Raw genomic sequence first — 16249 nt, forward strand, 5'->3', positions numbered from 1 at the left:
ACAGCCGTAAAAAAGCTGACACAGGCCGGGCCATATCTAGAAGGCCCGGGCGAAGCTAGAACTTCGCAAACCACCCCCCCCCCCCCCCATTACTCGGAGTGCCAACACTTCCCGTTTATGTCCTATTTATTGGTGTTATGAGGAAGAGAAAGGACCAAACAGCAACAGTCGCACCTCCTTCCCCGCCCTCAGGATTATTACCACTTATCAATTTGTTATAATTTCTTATCTTGTATGAGGCGGGGATTAACATGAAAGAGTGTCTTCAGCAATGGCAACACGGAATAACATGGATGTGGATGATTACCTCATACCCTCATAATTTGCAATTTAATAAAGTGAAGTCGAGTTGCTAATTGTAAGTATACTGTACATATATGTGCAATATAGATACTTTATTTATAGTATGAAAAGATGAAGCATTTCAAAAGCTAATTCTGATTATGGTCATTCATTAGTCATTAATGTCTCTTAAACTAACATAAAGATATCTGGAATAATAAACCAGGATAAAAAAATAGAAATACCGTGATAGCAAAACTAAAAAACGTATATAGTTATAATATATCACTGTATAACCAGGTTGTATATGGTGTAGTTCTAAAATCTATGAAGTTATGAACAAATAATTTTCATAATTAAGTTTATGACCATGACAGTTAACAAGTTCTGAAATGTTTATCTTTCTCTTTCAATTTTAACCAACCATTCAGGATGAGAGCTAAATTTAGGGACTGCCCCGGCTAAGCTTGTACGGATGGTACCACATTCCGGTAACACAGTATATGTGTGTGTGTGTGTGTGTGTGTGTGTGTGTGTGTGTGTGTGTGTGTGTGTGTGTGTGTGAGAGAGAGAGAGAGAGAGAGAGAGAGAGAGAGAGAGAGAGAGAGAGAGAGAGAGAGAGAGAGAGAGAGAGAGAGAGAGAGAGTGTGTGTGTGTGTGTGTGTGGGTAGAAACTCCAACAGGGGCTCGGTTCCTACGTCACGTGCCACGACGCCTACTGGCCCGCCGGCTGTCGAGGAAGCCTCTGGTAGGGATGCACCCGTGCAAGGAGAACCACAAAATAGTGGCGAGCCTCGAGCTGCAGCACCACGGCCACCACCAGATGTTCATGATATGTTTGGCGCTGCTCTAAGTCGTATCTCCGTCCTAGAAGAAGTGATAGCTGCTACTCGAAGCGAGAATGTCCGGTGCCAGCCATCGTCGCGGGAAGAGCCAATCCCCGTGGGTCACAGAAACGCATTACAGGTTCCCCATTTAATACCTCAGGAGCTACCTCGTATATCTACCCCACTCATGCTTTGGGTGTTCACCCAGCTGCACCTGCAATCACCCGCCTAGCTTTGAGTGGCCGAGATGAAATCCCGGTGTTCTCCGGTGAGACGCCTGCCTCACAAGCTCTGCAGAGCAACCGGGAGGTGGAAGTTTGGATATCTACCATAGAGATGCTCACGCAGCCGGCCACCGATGAAGCTTTAATAATACGCATGGCAAGGGGAAGAGCACGAGGCTACGCACAGATGGTGCTGCTTGGACCCATGTTCCAGAGCATAATGTCCTGGCAAGATTTTAAAGCAAAGTTAAGGGCCAAATTCAGGGGTGTTAGTACGCGCGAACATTTCTTTGAAATGCTATCCCAGCCGAAAATGATTCCAAGCAGTCGAGATGGCTATACTCTAAGGCGCCAAAGATTACCCCTACGAAGTCGGAGACGTAGAAGCTCTTCTCAGGAGAACCTTTACTGCCGGGTTGCCCACTTGGTTACGGCATCAGCTGCTCTCGTTGGACTTTGCAACCACAAGCCAGATGGCGCAAAAGTGTCAAGCGGCATGGGACGCCACCGTTGGCATCAAGACATTCTTACCTACCATTCGAAATGCAACCCGTTCGAGTCATGGGCTCTACCCTTCACATTCAATACACCAGGGACAGCCGTTGCCACTAGGTTTTGCATCTCCAGTGCTGAGGAAATTACACCACCCTTGTAGTTTTATAGTGATGGCCCTCTACAGATGGCTCCAACACCTCTAAACAGGAAGCAGGTTGGCACAGTGCAGCAAGTACCTCGACAGAAGCATGTCATGTTTGACTCGCCAACAATCCGGCAACAAATGGATGTCCCTAATCCTTTATGGTCACGTCGTAACAACTCCCTAGAAAGCTCTCGACGTCAGCATGGGAGTCCCGGAAAACGGGACAACGGCACCCGTCGACGTGAATACACCTCAAGACCTCACCACATTCCATCCACGCATGAGAACCACAGCCGTGCCTGGTGTGAAGTACATCGACGAGAGGGACACAACACTTCGCAATGTCGAAGAGGATGGTATGCTATGGCTGTGGGGAGAGTGGTCATTAAGTGGCCCTGTGCCCCTTTCAGTCGCACCGCTCGGGGCAGAACTGCCATCCCGCAGGTCAACGGGAAGACCACAGTCTGTTTCCTCGACACCGGGAGTGAAGTGACGATTGTGAAGGAAGGCCATGTCAACATGCTACCGGGGGTTCGGATGCTGCAGAGCTCCCGGTCTCTTCGGGGAATGTCAGGACCACCTAGCCCTGTGGTAGCTGAGGCTGATTTAACCTTCAGACTTCACCCGGACTTTGTGCTGACCCATCGAGCCTGTGTTGCGACGGGAGTTTACTTCCCGGGAGACGTACTCATGGGTATGGATCTGCTTCATCGCCTTTCATTTCGACTCATACATTCACCGAAGTCTAGTTTGCTAGAAATAGATGAGCACCATTATCAGGTCACATATACCGGTGAGGACTTTTCATAAGATGCACAGGACTTCTTTATATTTCCAGAGACCCCAACACTTGAAGCATTGCAGAGGGAAACACTCACTGAGACTCCCAACCCCTCTGCTGCAGCTACTTGTTCCTTGCAGGAGACTGACTCCCACTCATTTCCAGATGTGGCCTTGGAACATCTCACAAGTGATATGAAGAGACAATTAGCACACGGCAGTGGAGACTTCCTGTATCCACGAAAGAGATCATTAGAGGAGAATGTGATCGGATGCTTGTCCAGGGTGTAATTGAGCCGTCTTCCAGCCCCTGGTTATCGCCAGTAGTCCTCGTTCGGAAGAAGGATGGGACTCATTGTTTCTACGTCGACTACCGAGGACTAAACAAGATCACCACTACTGACAGTTATCCTCTCCCACGGATTCAGGAAATCTTGGACTCTGTCTCCGGGAGCTGTTGGTTCTCTGTTCTTGACAGTAAAGCAGCTCACTGGGCCATCTCGGTGCATCCAAACGACCGTGAGAAGACCGCATTATCTGATGGTCAGAGACTCCTGCAGTCTTGGCCTGTCGACTGCTCCCTCCACTTTCCAAAGGACGATGAATCTGATACTCTCTTCAGTCCTTGGTCGACACACATGCGTACCTGGACGATATGGTGGTGGCCTCTAGGACATTTGGCCAACACTTACAAGACCTACAGGAAACTCTTGAATTGCTGGACAGAGCTGGGAAATGTGAGTTTGCTAAACGCCAGGTCAGGTTGTTAGGTTTTATTATCGGCGAAGACGGAGTCTTTCCCACCCTGACAAGGTGAAAGCCATAGCAGCCATGAAACGCCCTCGTTCGGCAAGATATGTGCGGCGCTTTTTGGGAGCATGTGGCTGCTTTCGGAAGCATATAAAAGGTTTTGCAGCCATAACTTGCCCACTAACTCGCTTGTCGAAGAAGTCCACACGGTTTCAGTGGAAGGATGCTGAACAGGAAGCATTTGAAACCTTAAAGAAAGCAGGTTGGCACAGTGCAGCAAGTACCTCGACAGAAGCATGTCATGTTTGACTCGCCAACAATCTTCAGCTCCCAAACTTGAGTCATCCATTTGAGATACATACGGACGCCAGTGGTCAAACCCTTGGCGCCGTCCTGCTCCAGAAGGATGAGGATGGTGTCTCTCATGCAGTAAGTTACTGGTCTCGAATACTTAAGGAAGCTGAGACGAGGTATCCAGCAATAGATTTGGAGGCACTTGCAGTTGTTGAGGCTGTTCGAGCCTTCAGTGCTTATGTGTTTGGTAAGAGCTTCAACGTCTGGACAGACCACCAGCCTCTTACTGCTGTTTTCTCTAAGAAAACTAAAAGTAACAGGCTCAGTAAGTATGCTTATGAACTTGGTGATTATGACTTCACATTGCACTATAAGAAAGAAGCTTCTAATCATGTGCCAGACCTTCTTTCTAGCCCCGTGGGTGGTGTATATGAGCCACGAGACACTTAGATTGCTAATTTGCAACCTGTTGAAGAACCGAAAGTTGCAACACTTCCCACGGCTACGCAGTCACTGCCTGCCTCTCTTTTACCACGCCTTCCTTTGCCACCTACAAATGACCAAAATGGAGCACAGAATCCTTGCCTAGTGTCGATGGACTCCAAGCAAATGCAGCAAGAACAGATGAGGGACCCTTTCTGCAAGGACCTCATCAACTGGCTAGAGGGAGAATATCCACACCCCAAGTCTCAACCTCCAGCAGCCCTATCGAACTTCGAGATTGAAAAGGGGGTACTGCACTTCCTTAGACATCTTCCTGATAGGGTGGTTAAACAGATATTTGTTCCTCAACATCTCTACCCTCAGGCTCTAAACATGGCTCACTGTCCTCCATCTGCGACTCATCCAGGTGCCCTTCGAACTTACCACCTCTGCAGCAATTGGTATTTTCCTAATATGCTAACAAGGTCCCAGAAGTATGTGCTGGGATGCGTGGCCTGCCAACGACGAAAGGGGACGGCACCTCGCATACCCTTATAACATCACCTTCTACCCACGGCACCCCTAGAACTCGTGTTGGCGGACCTAATGGATCTACGCAGTTCTGCCAGGGGTTTTCGCTACGTGCTGTCGATCGTCGAGCTAGTACCTTTACGTGACAAGTCTGCAAGTCGCGTTTTGGGAGCTTTTGTCGACCACTTCGTAACGCTGTTCGGCCCACCCGCAAAACTACATACCGACAACAGACTGTAGTTCTCGTCTGCTGAATGGCGCTCCGTCTTGTCGGTCCTGGCTGTAAAACATTCGCTCTCGGTGACATATCATCCCCAGTCGAATGGGATGATCGAGCGAACCAATCGGACGGCAAAGGACGCACGGCAACCTTAGTTCGACGATCACCCTCACAGTAGCCACTGTATCTGCCAGCAATTCGCTTTGCCTTGAATTCTACCATTCATCGGTCAGTATCGGAGCAACCACTATATCTTCTTACAGGCCGGATGGCATTCTTCCCGAGGGGTCTGACCAACGCGCAGGTGGTCGATGAAGATTTGACGGTGCAGCGCCTAGCAGTAGAAGCCTCCCAGCAAGTTCATGAAACTAACAAGCGGACTCTAGATAAAGGAGCAAAATCAGCGACGGCTTTCGAAGAGGGTTCACTAGTGACGAGGAAGGTTCTAGGACCGCGAGGGGCTCTGCAGGACCGGTGGATCGGCCCATGTCGCATCACTAAGAAATTGGGACGTGTCGCTTTCGATGTATTGGAGCTCCAGGGCCACCGACGTAAGGCTTGAGTACATGCAAGCTAATGAAACTTTTTGTTCCTCCATCGAAACTACACTTTGCCGAGGAAACGGAATAACGAGGAAGTGCATTAACAGCTAAGGTTATATTACGTCTATGACGTGAGCCAGGTGTGTGAATGAGAGTGAATGTATCAACAGATCCAGGTCGCAGGTGGGTTTACTTTGGTATCTTTATAATATTTAATTTTATTTTCAGTTTTATATTGATACCTGCACATTTATCAAATTTTCGTTAGTATTTTGTAAGTTTTAGTTTTGTTTGATTATTTTATGTTCTGATTTACGTTTGCTTTTAGTGTCAATCTAATTTATTTTATTGTCAGTGTCCGCACGTAGTAAGTTGTCATGTTTATAGTGTATCTAAGTTCTTAAATCCTATGTTACGATCTGTAAGGGTTTCTCAAGGGCTATGATTAATCACAGGGAACTAGGGTTACCCAGGTTAATGTGTATGTTAATGTGTCTTGTCTTTGGGTTGCAGCCTGTATCAGAATCGTCACCTGTGGACAGACGACTTTCCATGCTGGGGAAGGAGCTGTAGTGTCCCCGTGAGGGCCAGCGATTTCTAGTTAGACCCCCCCCCCCCCCTGGCGTCGTTTTCGTTGTGAAAATAGGGCGCCACCTATCGAGATATAATTTCCCGATACATTATAAACCATTGCTTCAGCAATATATAGCAAAATATCTATGCTTTTGATATTACCAAAGAACCTCATTGTGTGTGTGTATATATATATATATATATATATAATAAAACTAATAACAATAAGAAATAAATATAATGTTTAAATATGATTGAGGACCCACGAATTCCCGTCTCTCGGCCAGTTGATTGTGGCGAGAGGAATTGGGAGTACTTGTTCTGTATTGCTCTACTAGATAAGTATTCGGGGATTTATTCATTTCCATGGCTAGCTCTTTTACCCGTGATTAATCCGGAAAGGCCACGGGATATCATGTAGCTTTCTACAAATAAAGGAAGATCTGTTATTTTATTTATTTTACGTTTGTTTCACCTACACCTCCAGTTCCTCGACTCTAAGTTAACACCCTTAATGCTCTTCTGAAATATTATAAGCCCCTTTGCACATATTATGTTCTTTCGTTTGCTTATTTTATTTTGATAAACATAAATATTATTATAAAGGGGGTAGTCACAAGCAGGTCATTCAGTGGTGAAGGGCCGCTCATCATACGGACCAGCAGCACCACAGTCTGAAATCTGCAAGTACATGAACTTCATGTAGATTTTGACAGTGCAATAAAACGTACACTGGGAGAGAAGCGGTTGACAAGGAAATAGTAATGGAACACGAGGAAATAAGCAACAAGAGAGGCAGAGAAATATCTGCAAAGAAAACGGCGAGCGAAGAAACGTCGGCGCGAGGGCAGACTGAAAGAGAGGAATACCGACTCCCAAGCCCGACTAACCACACCAAGAGGAGGAGGAAACCCGACTGAAACCAAGAAGACAGCCGTACGGAAAGCCAGCGCGACGAGAGTGATGCTGCCAGAGATCAGATTCGAGCGAGAGTAGGAAGCATCAGAATCATCCCCAGGAGATCATTGCATTCAGAGATCTCAGGTTATCCAGGCAAAAAAAACTAAGAAAGTACACTTACTACCACCCTGACAAATACGATAACCAAATAATCAGAGATCAGATTCACAACAGAACATCGACCCGAGTGCTTAAAGGATATAATATGTGGACGAAGCATTCGACAACAGGACGAGAGGCGAACACAACACTGCCAGAAAGGCTTCTGGCAGACCCTGATATAGCATAAAAGGCAGTCCTAAACATAGCAAGCACCTAAATAAATTATAAATAATCCAACACAACGTCCTGAATTAGCACACAAGGGAACACATACTCCCCAACAGATATCTGAAGGGAGACCCAGCCACTGTTTCCAGAACAATGAGCTGTTAAAGGTCTTTGACTACTACGTCCACCAGTGAAACACACTAAACGAAGGGGATGCAAGAGTTGCCATATCATCAAAAGATATATGAAAAACAAAATTACAGATAACTTTACGAGGACTTCTTATAGTGGTCACACGCATTCAGTGTCACGGCCTCCAACTAGCAGGGGTGTCCAATGAGGGCGGCATCCCCATGGCATCGCCGCCGTATTGACCTAAGCGACGCCCACATCTCTCATGAACTGTGGCCGTCACCTTGACCCATACAAGCACTCTACTTCGAGTCACGGAGTCGCTCGGACGCGGCCACCCTCCAGGGACCCTGCTATTCCGGGCCCGGGTCTATTTCAGCACGGCCACTTGTTATTTTCACGCTACGCTACCAACCTCCTTCACCATCAGTAAATACTGCAATCATACCGTGAGTTTAAGTCAACCAAACCCCTGACAAATTGGTGAACAGCAGTGGTATCAAGTACCCGACAAATTAATGACAGCGGCGAATGTCGCTTCTTCAAGTTTGCGACACAAACTCCAAGCCTCCAACAAGGACATCCAGCTCGACCACCCCTCCAAAAACAAACTGTAAGTACGCCATTGGCAATTCTTTCCCTTTATTTTTCTTTCCCATGTGAGCATGCAATTATGTTTTCAACAACTGCAGTGATTTTCTAACATCTGAACGTGAACGCGCTAGTGCATTTTCTTTTTAATTAATTATATATATTATCTCACCTCCTACCCTAGTTCCCAACCTTCCTTCTCTCCTTAATTAAACCCCCTCCTTCCACATTTCCCTCTCCCTCTCTACCTAATTTCAGTATCTCTGCTCGGGTCACTAGCATATTATTTTAATGTCGTTTAATGTGTTTTCATCTGACTTCACACATGCCTTTCACGACCGAATTTTAACCGCACTTGAGCTGTCCTCCTGGCCTTTCTGTCCATGTGAATCCCAAAGTCAATTATCCGATTCTATATCTTGGTGTTACATTTCGACATTTGAGAGTTCCTTTTCTTTTAGTTGTATATATTTCTGCAAATAACATGGGTTTTGCTTTTTTCGTAGTTTTCATATTACTTTAAAGGTCCATATGTTTTATGCGCACAAATGTTATACTTGTTTGATTTTAAGTGTGGTTTAGTTAATATTTAGTACATCATTTAGTACATCAGGTCAATTCATGTCAAGTGAGGACTTTTTCTCCTCTTTATTGACCTGGCTATTCTTTTATTTTTATACATTTTTTCCAGATAATGTTTTAATTATTTTTTTTTTCAAATACCATTGTTTTTCGTTATCGACATGTATTTGTTTTTCTGTATTTATTACAGTACAATTTATTTATATTGATATTACACTTATATATATATATTTTTTCAGATATTTATCTTAAGTCAGTCCTTTGATACTTAGCATAGTATTTTCCTTATTTCATATATTAGTGTTTCGATTATTTAAGTTTTCGTTGACAATGTGTTTCTTTTTCACACATTTAATTTTGTTATAGTAGAATAACCGGATATGAACCTGACTCGACCTCATTCAAGTAAAATGGTCAACTTTGAATACCAAATATATTCTCATTATTGATATTTATGTTTTTATTTTAATTACCTCTCAGTATTAGATATTATTTCTATTATATCAGCTACTACGATTTCATTTTTTTGTGTTTTTCGTTATCATAATTCACTGATTCATGTGAAATTGCCTCGGTCATCCTAACGATTTTCTTCCTCTCCTCTCATGGCAATCGTTAAAATGCTGACCGATTTTCACAGCCTTTCTCTCATGAATTATTCTATATCACAAATTTAATTTCATCATTATTATATGGTCCTTGGTGACGATCCCACACTGGGGTCTGGACATGTAATTAGTATCAAGTTGAATGTTGTCCTTTGCACGTGCTCAGACGCACTCTTATCGCCCAGCTGCGATCCGCGCCCGGGATGCGCCCAATGTTTTTACGACTCTACGTGAGCCTAACACTGGCATTTCCCATCGGAATGGGATGCCCAATTTGCGTAATATTTTTACTGCATATGTGCTCGTCCGGGTAGTACTCTCTTCAACCTGAAAATATGGTGGGGTACTGACCGTTTTACCTCCGGGAACTTTTATGTCTAATAAAACTTACAACCACGTGGGTTGTCTTATCAGCCGATCATCTGTCCCAAGAGAAGCTGACCCGATCTTCTTGCATTATGCGTTACTCCGCAAGCTTTGTCTGTTCCGTGACAGACTTGTCATCGTTTCATATAATTTCACATGCTGAAGGCAGTATACTATCTGTGATTTCGCATAGCAGTTGATTTAACGTTGCAATTACTGTATAGTAGCAACTACATTGCCACAATTATGATTTTTTTCGTGCAGTCAGATCGGCATTTATTTCCCTTACACACTAACACATTTTCAACCTCGCTTACATACCCCCATCCTCCCCCTACTAACTCTGCTCTGGGTGTACTTGTTTCAGAAAACGTCAACGCAGCTACGCGAGAAAGGACGCAGCCTGCCAGGACACACACCGAGCACCGGCCAACGACAGGAGCACACAGCACAGGAGGAAGCTGTATGGGTCCATTGCAACGTTCTGCAACGCCACATCAGCGACACACTCGCTCAGGCATTCAGTGATTCCCATCTGGAGAAAAGACTGCAGCTCTTACTCCCTCACCCTAGTCCACTGCCTGAGCATAGCAAGTTGCTGTCCCATCGAGGACGACGGGTTTGTGCGTGTGCCGAGCGGTCTCAGATTGGTCAAACGCATTCAAGCCCTCCAACAAACAGGGGTGTCCAATGAGGGCGGCATGCCCATGGCATCGCCGCCGTATTGACCTAAGCGACGCCCACATCTCTCATGACCTCTGGCCGTTATCTTGACCCATACTAACACTCTACTTCGAGTCCGGTCTCGCTCGGACGCGGCTTCGTCCCGGGGGCCACCCTCCAGGGCCCCTGCCATTCCGGGCCTAACTGATCGGGTCTACTCCAGCACAAGCAGAAAAAAGCGGTTTTAGATATTTATTTATCATTATTATTATTTTATTTATTTATTATTATTATTATTTTTTTTTAATATCATCTCTATCAGTCCGGAAGTACATTCGACATGCAACACGAAAGCCAGGTAAACAAGCTATCTATTAGTGAACACACAAAGACTGATCCCTTATAGAGAAGCAAGTCTAAATAGATTGCAGGACGTCAACACACTAATCAGGCCAACGTCGAAAGAAATAAAAACGACCGTAAATACATTTAAGGACAAAAGACCATGCGAAAGTCGAATAAGAGAGACAGTTATGCCGAGTCCCGGAAGCGGTGATAAAAAAAACTAAAAGAAATCTTCAACTGGTGACTTTTATTTTTTTTTTTCTGGGACAAATTTAAAAATTCAGTAATAATTCTCATACCAAAAGCAGGAAAAGACTTAAAGGAAGTAAAAAAATTCCCGACCAATCTCCTTATTGGAAATTCCAGGAAAATATTTGAAATTATTAACAACCGCATTACAAGACATATGGGCAGAAGAAATCTCTTTCATATTCACTAGTATGATTTCAGAGAAGGGAGAGGCACACAAGCAATTGGTGCCATATACTAAACCATCGCCATCTCTCAGCAGCGCAACACAGTTTGCAGAGACACTGCCAAAGGCTCTGAAAAATTGTGGAACCCAATATTGCAATAAATAACCCGGCAAAGCAATGTACCATATATCATTGAAAAGTTTCTCTGCAACTTCGTAGACGAAAGAACAGCAACAATACGGCTCGATACTTGCAGAACAAAAATTCCCACTACTGGGCGGGGTGCCAGAAGGATCAACATTTTCCCCCTACCCTTTGCCTATTTTACGCGCAGACCTCGAAGTACCCAACATAGACTGGGTAGATATTAGCTTTGCTGATGATAAAACTCAATCATGTTATATCGATAAAAATCAAAGGAAATGCTAACTACAATATTTGTAAATGAAATTAAAAGAATTCGCGATGGAAGATTACAACAAATAAAAACAAATTTTAACTTCTCTTAGTATCAGCCACATCCTCCAAAACAAACAGCTATAAGCGGAAACGAAGACACCGAACTTCAATATAAGATCCGCACGACAAATATAGAATCGAAGATATAAACACAAGACTCTACGCTTAAAAAAACAAAAAACAAAACAAAAATAACACCCTAAGAATCCTCAAAGAAGAGACTACAGTTGGTGGAGAAGAATCGCTCCATACTTGGAAAACGGAACACTAGATCCAGTCTATGCAGCAGTGCTGTAAAATAGACACTAAACACAGTATTGCTTCACCATTAACAGCAAACAATGTACAACGATTTTAAATGCATAAAATAATCTTAAGACTTGTATTAGCTTTAGTTAGGATAATAAAACAAAAGAGGCCGCAAGTTGGGTTTGCTCCATGACTTTTCGACCTCTTGCTGGTTCATTTTCCTTTGGGGCTGAAAAAAACGTATATTTAGTTGGTTCTCTGGTGTTTTCGCTGCTCCTCTTTCGTAATTCCCAAGTAGCTTACAGAGGTATTATTACCACGATATTACCACAAAAAAAAAAAAATTGCATCTCAAGTATGGCATTTCATTTTCATTTATTCGAATGGGAACTCTGGTTCCCTCCCTTCACTCTCACGTACGGAATGTGCCCTTTTCCAAATTTTCTTTGCCTTTTCATGAGATGATTTTCCTGATGATTTGAACAAGGCCAGTGCAAGTGATGGTAAGCGAGGGGGTTTGGTGCTGTGGGATGCATTTTCCCCAGCGGTTGTTTGAGCGGCTCCTCCCTTCCCATATCTGCATTTCTGCGGTTTGGTATTGGAGATTACCATGAGATGATAATGTGCTACCTGTCGACCTTGTTCTGGTAGGAGGTTGCTACATTGGACTAAAGTTATGTCGTCTGAGAGTATGTAGTTGTCCTCTGTCAAAGGGAAGGTTCCTGATTGAGATAGAGTTAAACTGCGGGTTCCTGATGCTATCCGAAATGCAACAAAAAAATATTCGTACTTCAAAGGTTACATTTTGTTTTTATATGCCTGGTAGCACTACAAAATTAGTAAGCACATGTGCAATATGTACGGTACACATGATACCAATGTATGCTATATAGCTAGATTTCTTCTGCCGAACCATAAGTATTTTTTTTTTTTTCACATTAAAAATATTTCATTTATATATATAGTGATCTCTCTTCCTCTCCCTGCCTCTCTCTCGCTCTCTCTCTCTCTCTCTCTCTCTTTCTTTCTCTCTCTCTCTCTCTCACTCTCTCTCTCTCTCTCTCTCTCTCTCTCTCTCTCTCTCTCTCTCTCTCTCTCTCTCTTTCTCTTTCTCTTTCTCTTTCTCTTTCTCTTTCTCTTTCTTTCTCTCTCTCTCTCTCTCTCTCTCTCTCTCTCTCTCTCTCTCTCTCTCTCTCTCTCTCTCTCTCTCTCTCTCTCTCTCTCTCTCTCTTTCTCTTTCTCTTTCTCTTTCTCTTTCTCTTCTCTTTCTCTCTCTCTCTCTCTCTTCCTCTTTCTCTCTTTCTCTTTCTCTCTCTCTTAGTCGACAAGTCAGTGTTTTGACAGTCAGTTACGTGCTGTTTTGATGTTCTGCAAAGATAATACTTCTATACATTTGTTTTGGAAAGGTAATATCTCCTTGGAAGTCAGTCCTTGTCAGGTATGATCAAAATGTGATGCTAATTATTATAGATAACAACTGAAACATTAATGGGAAATGAGCCCCATATATATCCGTTACCTTTACGTTCTAACAGCACTGGCTATGCAAGCGCTTTGAAAATATGTTTACTGTATCAAAAAACATTCTACAAGCGGAAAAGCCAGATGATGGGGTAGCATCGTATAAACCAATTCCTTATATGATACTGTAACGAAAATGTTACCAAGATACCAATCTTCCCATAATGATGTAGCTATCTGGAAGGGAAGTCCCAGAAATCAAGGCCTTGATCAAGTTCCAAGTCACGTTCCGCACCGCGTGATACGAACGACCTTGTGAACATTTCCCGTTCATCCAGTTCCTAAAGAGGATATTTATAAGCTAACTATCTGGCTGTTCATAAATATTTATCAGGTCAATAATATGTAGAGCTATACAAAAATCTATTGTTACACAAAATATTCTTGTTTGTGTAGAATTAAGGCTTTTAAGATCCGAGAACAGCTGTTGAAATAGGTTTGCACACGTGATCCCTGGATGGAAGCGTCGGCAGTTTGTTTACAAGGAAACAATGGCGTCGACGCCTTCGAGGTTGTGAATATTCGTCAGTAGTTACCTTGCATTTAATCCGTATTCAGTGGTCTCTAAATAGTAAGTGTAGTTTCTACACTTATGGGGTATATTAATTAATTGTGCTAAATGTTGAATATGGTATTGGATTCTGCCCGTAATTAATTTGCTCTGAACCTGGCAATGTCCGAGGAATGGCCTGCGGCAGCGCCAGGCCAGACAGGTCCTCGTCGAGACATGTAAATTCAGGATAGCCTTAATTTTGCTTCCGAGGAATGTTCCATTCAGTTCTAAGAAATATATAGCGACTGGTAGGGAGTATATTCAGATTTGGAAGGAGCAGAATTTGAATGTTCCTTGCTGCTTGGGTTTCCTTTGTTTACAAAGGTAGTAAATAGTTGTTCGGGTGTCATTGTTATCGGAAATTTCAGATGAGTCACACAAATGTGGATTGTCATATTAACTATGAAAATGTCAATGCAAGTCTGAACTTCAAATAAGTGATCTTTTATCTCATATAATATGAGTCTATAGACTTTTTTTCAGAGATATAATGTGAAGGTATTTAAAATTACAAAAATAGGGATTAAGCTGAAATCTTTTTTCATATCTGAAATTTTCATTCTCATTTCTTTTCCCACATCCAGATGTGTAACTTCCTGCTAGTAAAAACAATCAGGCAAATATGATTGATCTTGTAATGCAGATGCAATGTTATTTTAATTGAAATGATGGTAATTTTCGCAATGTCTTCGCATAACCAATTATGACAATTTTAGCATCAGTGGATTTCTCTCACTCTCTAGTACACTTATATGTAGGAGTTGTCACTGAAACCACCCAGACCCCTGCATTCTTAGCCTCGATAGTAGGGGTGGGTACCAGGGAAATTGGGGGGTGAAATATTAATAATATTCACAGAATTAGTCACTGTATTGTCAAATGCTGGGGGTTGTCCCCCCATGGGAGGCTTCTGCCCCCAACCCCTATCTTGGAAAACAAAGAATCCTTTACGTATTGACAGCAAGAGAGCATCAGATAAACTTGGCATTGGGCACTCCTGCATGTTGCTCTATCTTCTTGTGAACATGTGGAAGATTCTTTGTTTTCCTAGGTTGGGGTTGGGGGGCAGCTGTTCCCCAGGAGGGGGATTTCAGGGGGCTTAGCCCTTGCATTAGACAATATAGTGACTGATTCTATGTATATTATTCATATTTTACCCTGTAATTTCCCTGGTACCTTTCATGCCCTCCCTTGCAATTAGGGCCAAGATTGTTGTTATTGGGGGGGTTTCCGCAACATAATTTTGATATATTTGCATAGTAGAGAGTGAGAGGAATCCATTGATACCAAAATTGTTGCAATCGGTTATGAGAAGATATTTTGTAAAATTACCAAATGATGAATATTTAGTTTTAGGAATTTGAAAGTTAAAGTTAGCATTTTTATTTCCATATCTAAGCAGAGATATTCGGGAACAGTATTTTTTGTGTGCAGGTGTTCAAAGAATTGTTTAGCTAGTTTTAAATGGGGGATGAGACACTGATATGTACATATATGTATGGTAAATATGTAATTGTATTATAGACACTCTAGAATTATAGTGAATGTTTAAAAGACACTAATATTGGCTCTCAAAATGGGAGTTTTTGATTTAATCATAGTGGTTACTTTCTGTTAAAATCGATATGAAACTTGGTATGATCTGTGATAAATGGCCGAAAATATTAAGTCAAAGTTGATAGCATTACAAGGTTTAGAGATGGGCAGTCTTCCACACTTCACACTTTGGAAGAGGTCAATAAAGATCCACTGCATATATTCTTGCAGATACAGATGGATTCCTTACTTTACATTAAATTACCAGAGAGGTCTGTCTTACTAGAATATATGTTGTAGAATATTGTTGGCCTTTGCCAGAGTACAATGAGGTCTGGAGGGTTTATTAGTTGAGGGTTGTGTGGCTGTCTTCTAAACATTTAGTAGAAAACTTATTTGTAGTGCATAGATATAATTAGTGTATTTAAGGTCAGCATTCAGTTTAATGGTAAGAAAGAATCTTATATAAATTTCTTGAATCATGCCATCAGCTTTTGAAACGGCTTGTATATAACATTCTCTTCCTAAAACCAAATAGGCTAGTGGTCAAAGAAACATGCAGTATCTCCTATTAAAAAAAACAAGCAAAACTGTCACAGACTGTAAGAACAGAATTTCTGTTTATACTTTTAAACCATAGAACTAACCTTAATTGGATAAGCAGTTTCACAACCAAGGATCTTTGCATATCCAAGGCTCTCCCTCTTTTTTTATTGCTTCATAGTATACTACACAATTTAACTTTCCATCATTGCATACTGGCAATGCAGAGAATGTTCACTTTTAGATTCAGTGTTCTTTGGTTAGTAAGTATAAAGTTCAACAGTAATGTAAGAGCTTTGATTCACATTGGTAACTCTACACTTCGGTTTAATATTAATAGTTTGAGGCTCATTCTGTAATCCATACTGT

The 16249-nt window shown here is 42.6% G+C and overlaps 1 protein-coding gene across 2 annotated transcripts in view; it reads left to right on the forward strand.

Moving 5' to 3' along the window:
• Window positions 1-13625: 13625 nt before the first annotated feature.
• Window positions 13626-16249, forward strand: part of LOC125042391 (zinc finger protein 883-like) — a 16137-nt gene continuing 13513 nt past the window's right edge. Inside the window, exon 1 of one of the 2 annotated variants that reach the window (XM_047637992.1) lies at window positions 13626-13759. In XM_047637992.1, coding sequence (XP_047493948.1) covers window positions 13740-13759 — 20 coding nt within the window. In that variant the 5' untranslated portion in view covers window positions 13626-13739. Of the gene's footprint in view, window positions 13820-16249 lie in introns of both variants that reach the window. The other variant, XM_047637993.1, reaches the window with a different exon arrangement.

The sequence above is a fragment of the Penaeus chinensis genome, chromosome 32 (assembly GCF_019202785.1).
Source record: "Penaeus chinensis breed Huanghai No. 1 chromosome 32, ASM1920278v2, whole genome shotgun sequence".
NCBI classification, from domain to species: domain Eukaryota; kingdom Metazoa; phylum Arthropoda; class Malacostraca; order Decapoda; family Penaeidae; genus Penaeus; species Penaeus chinensis.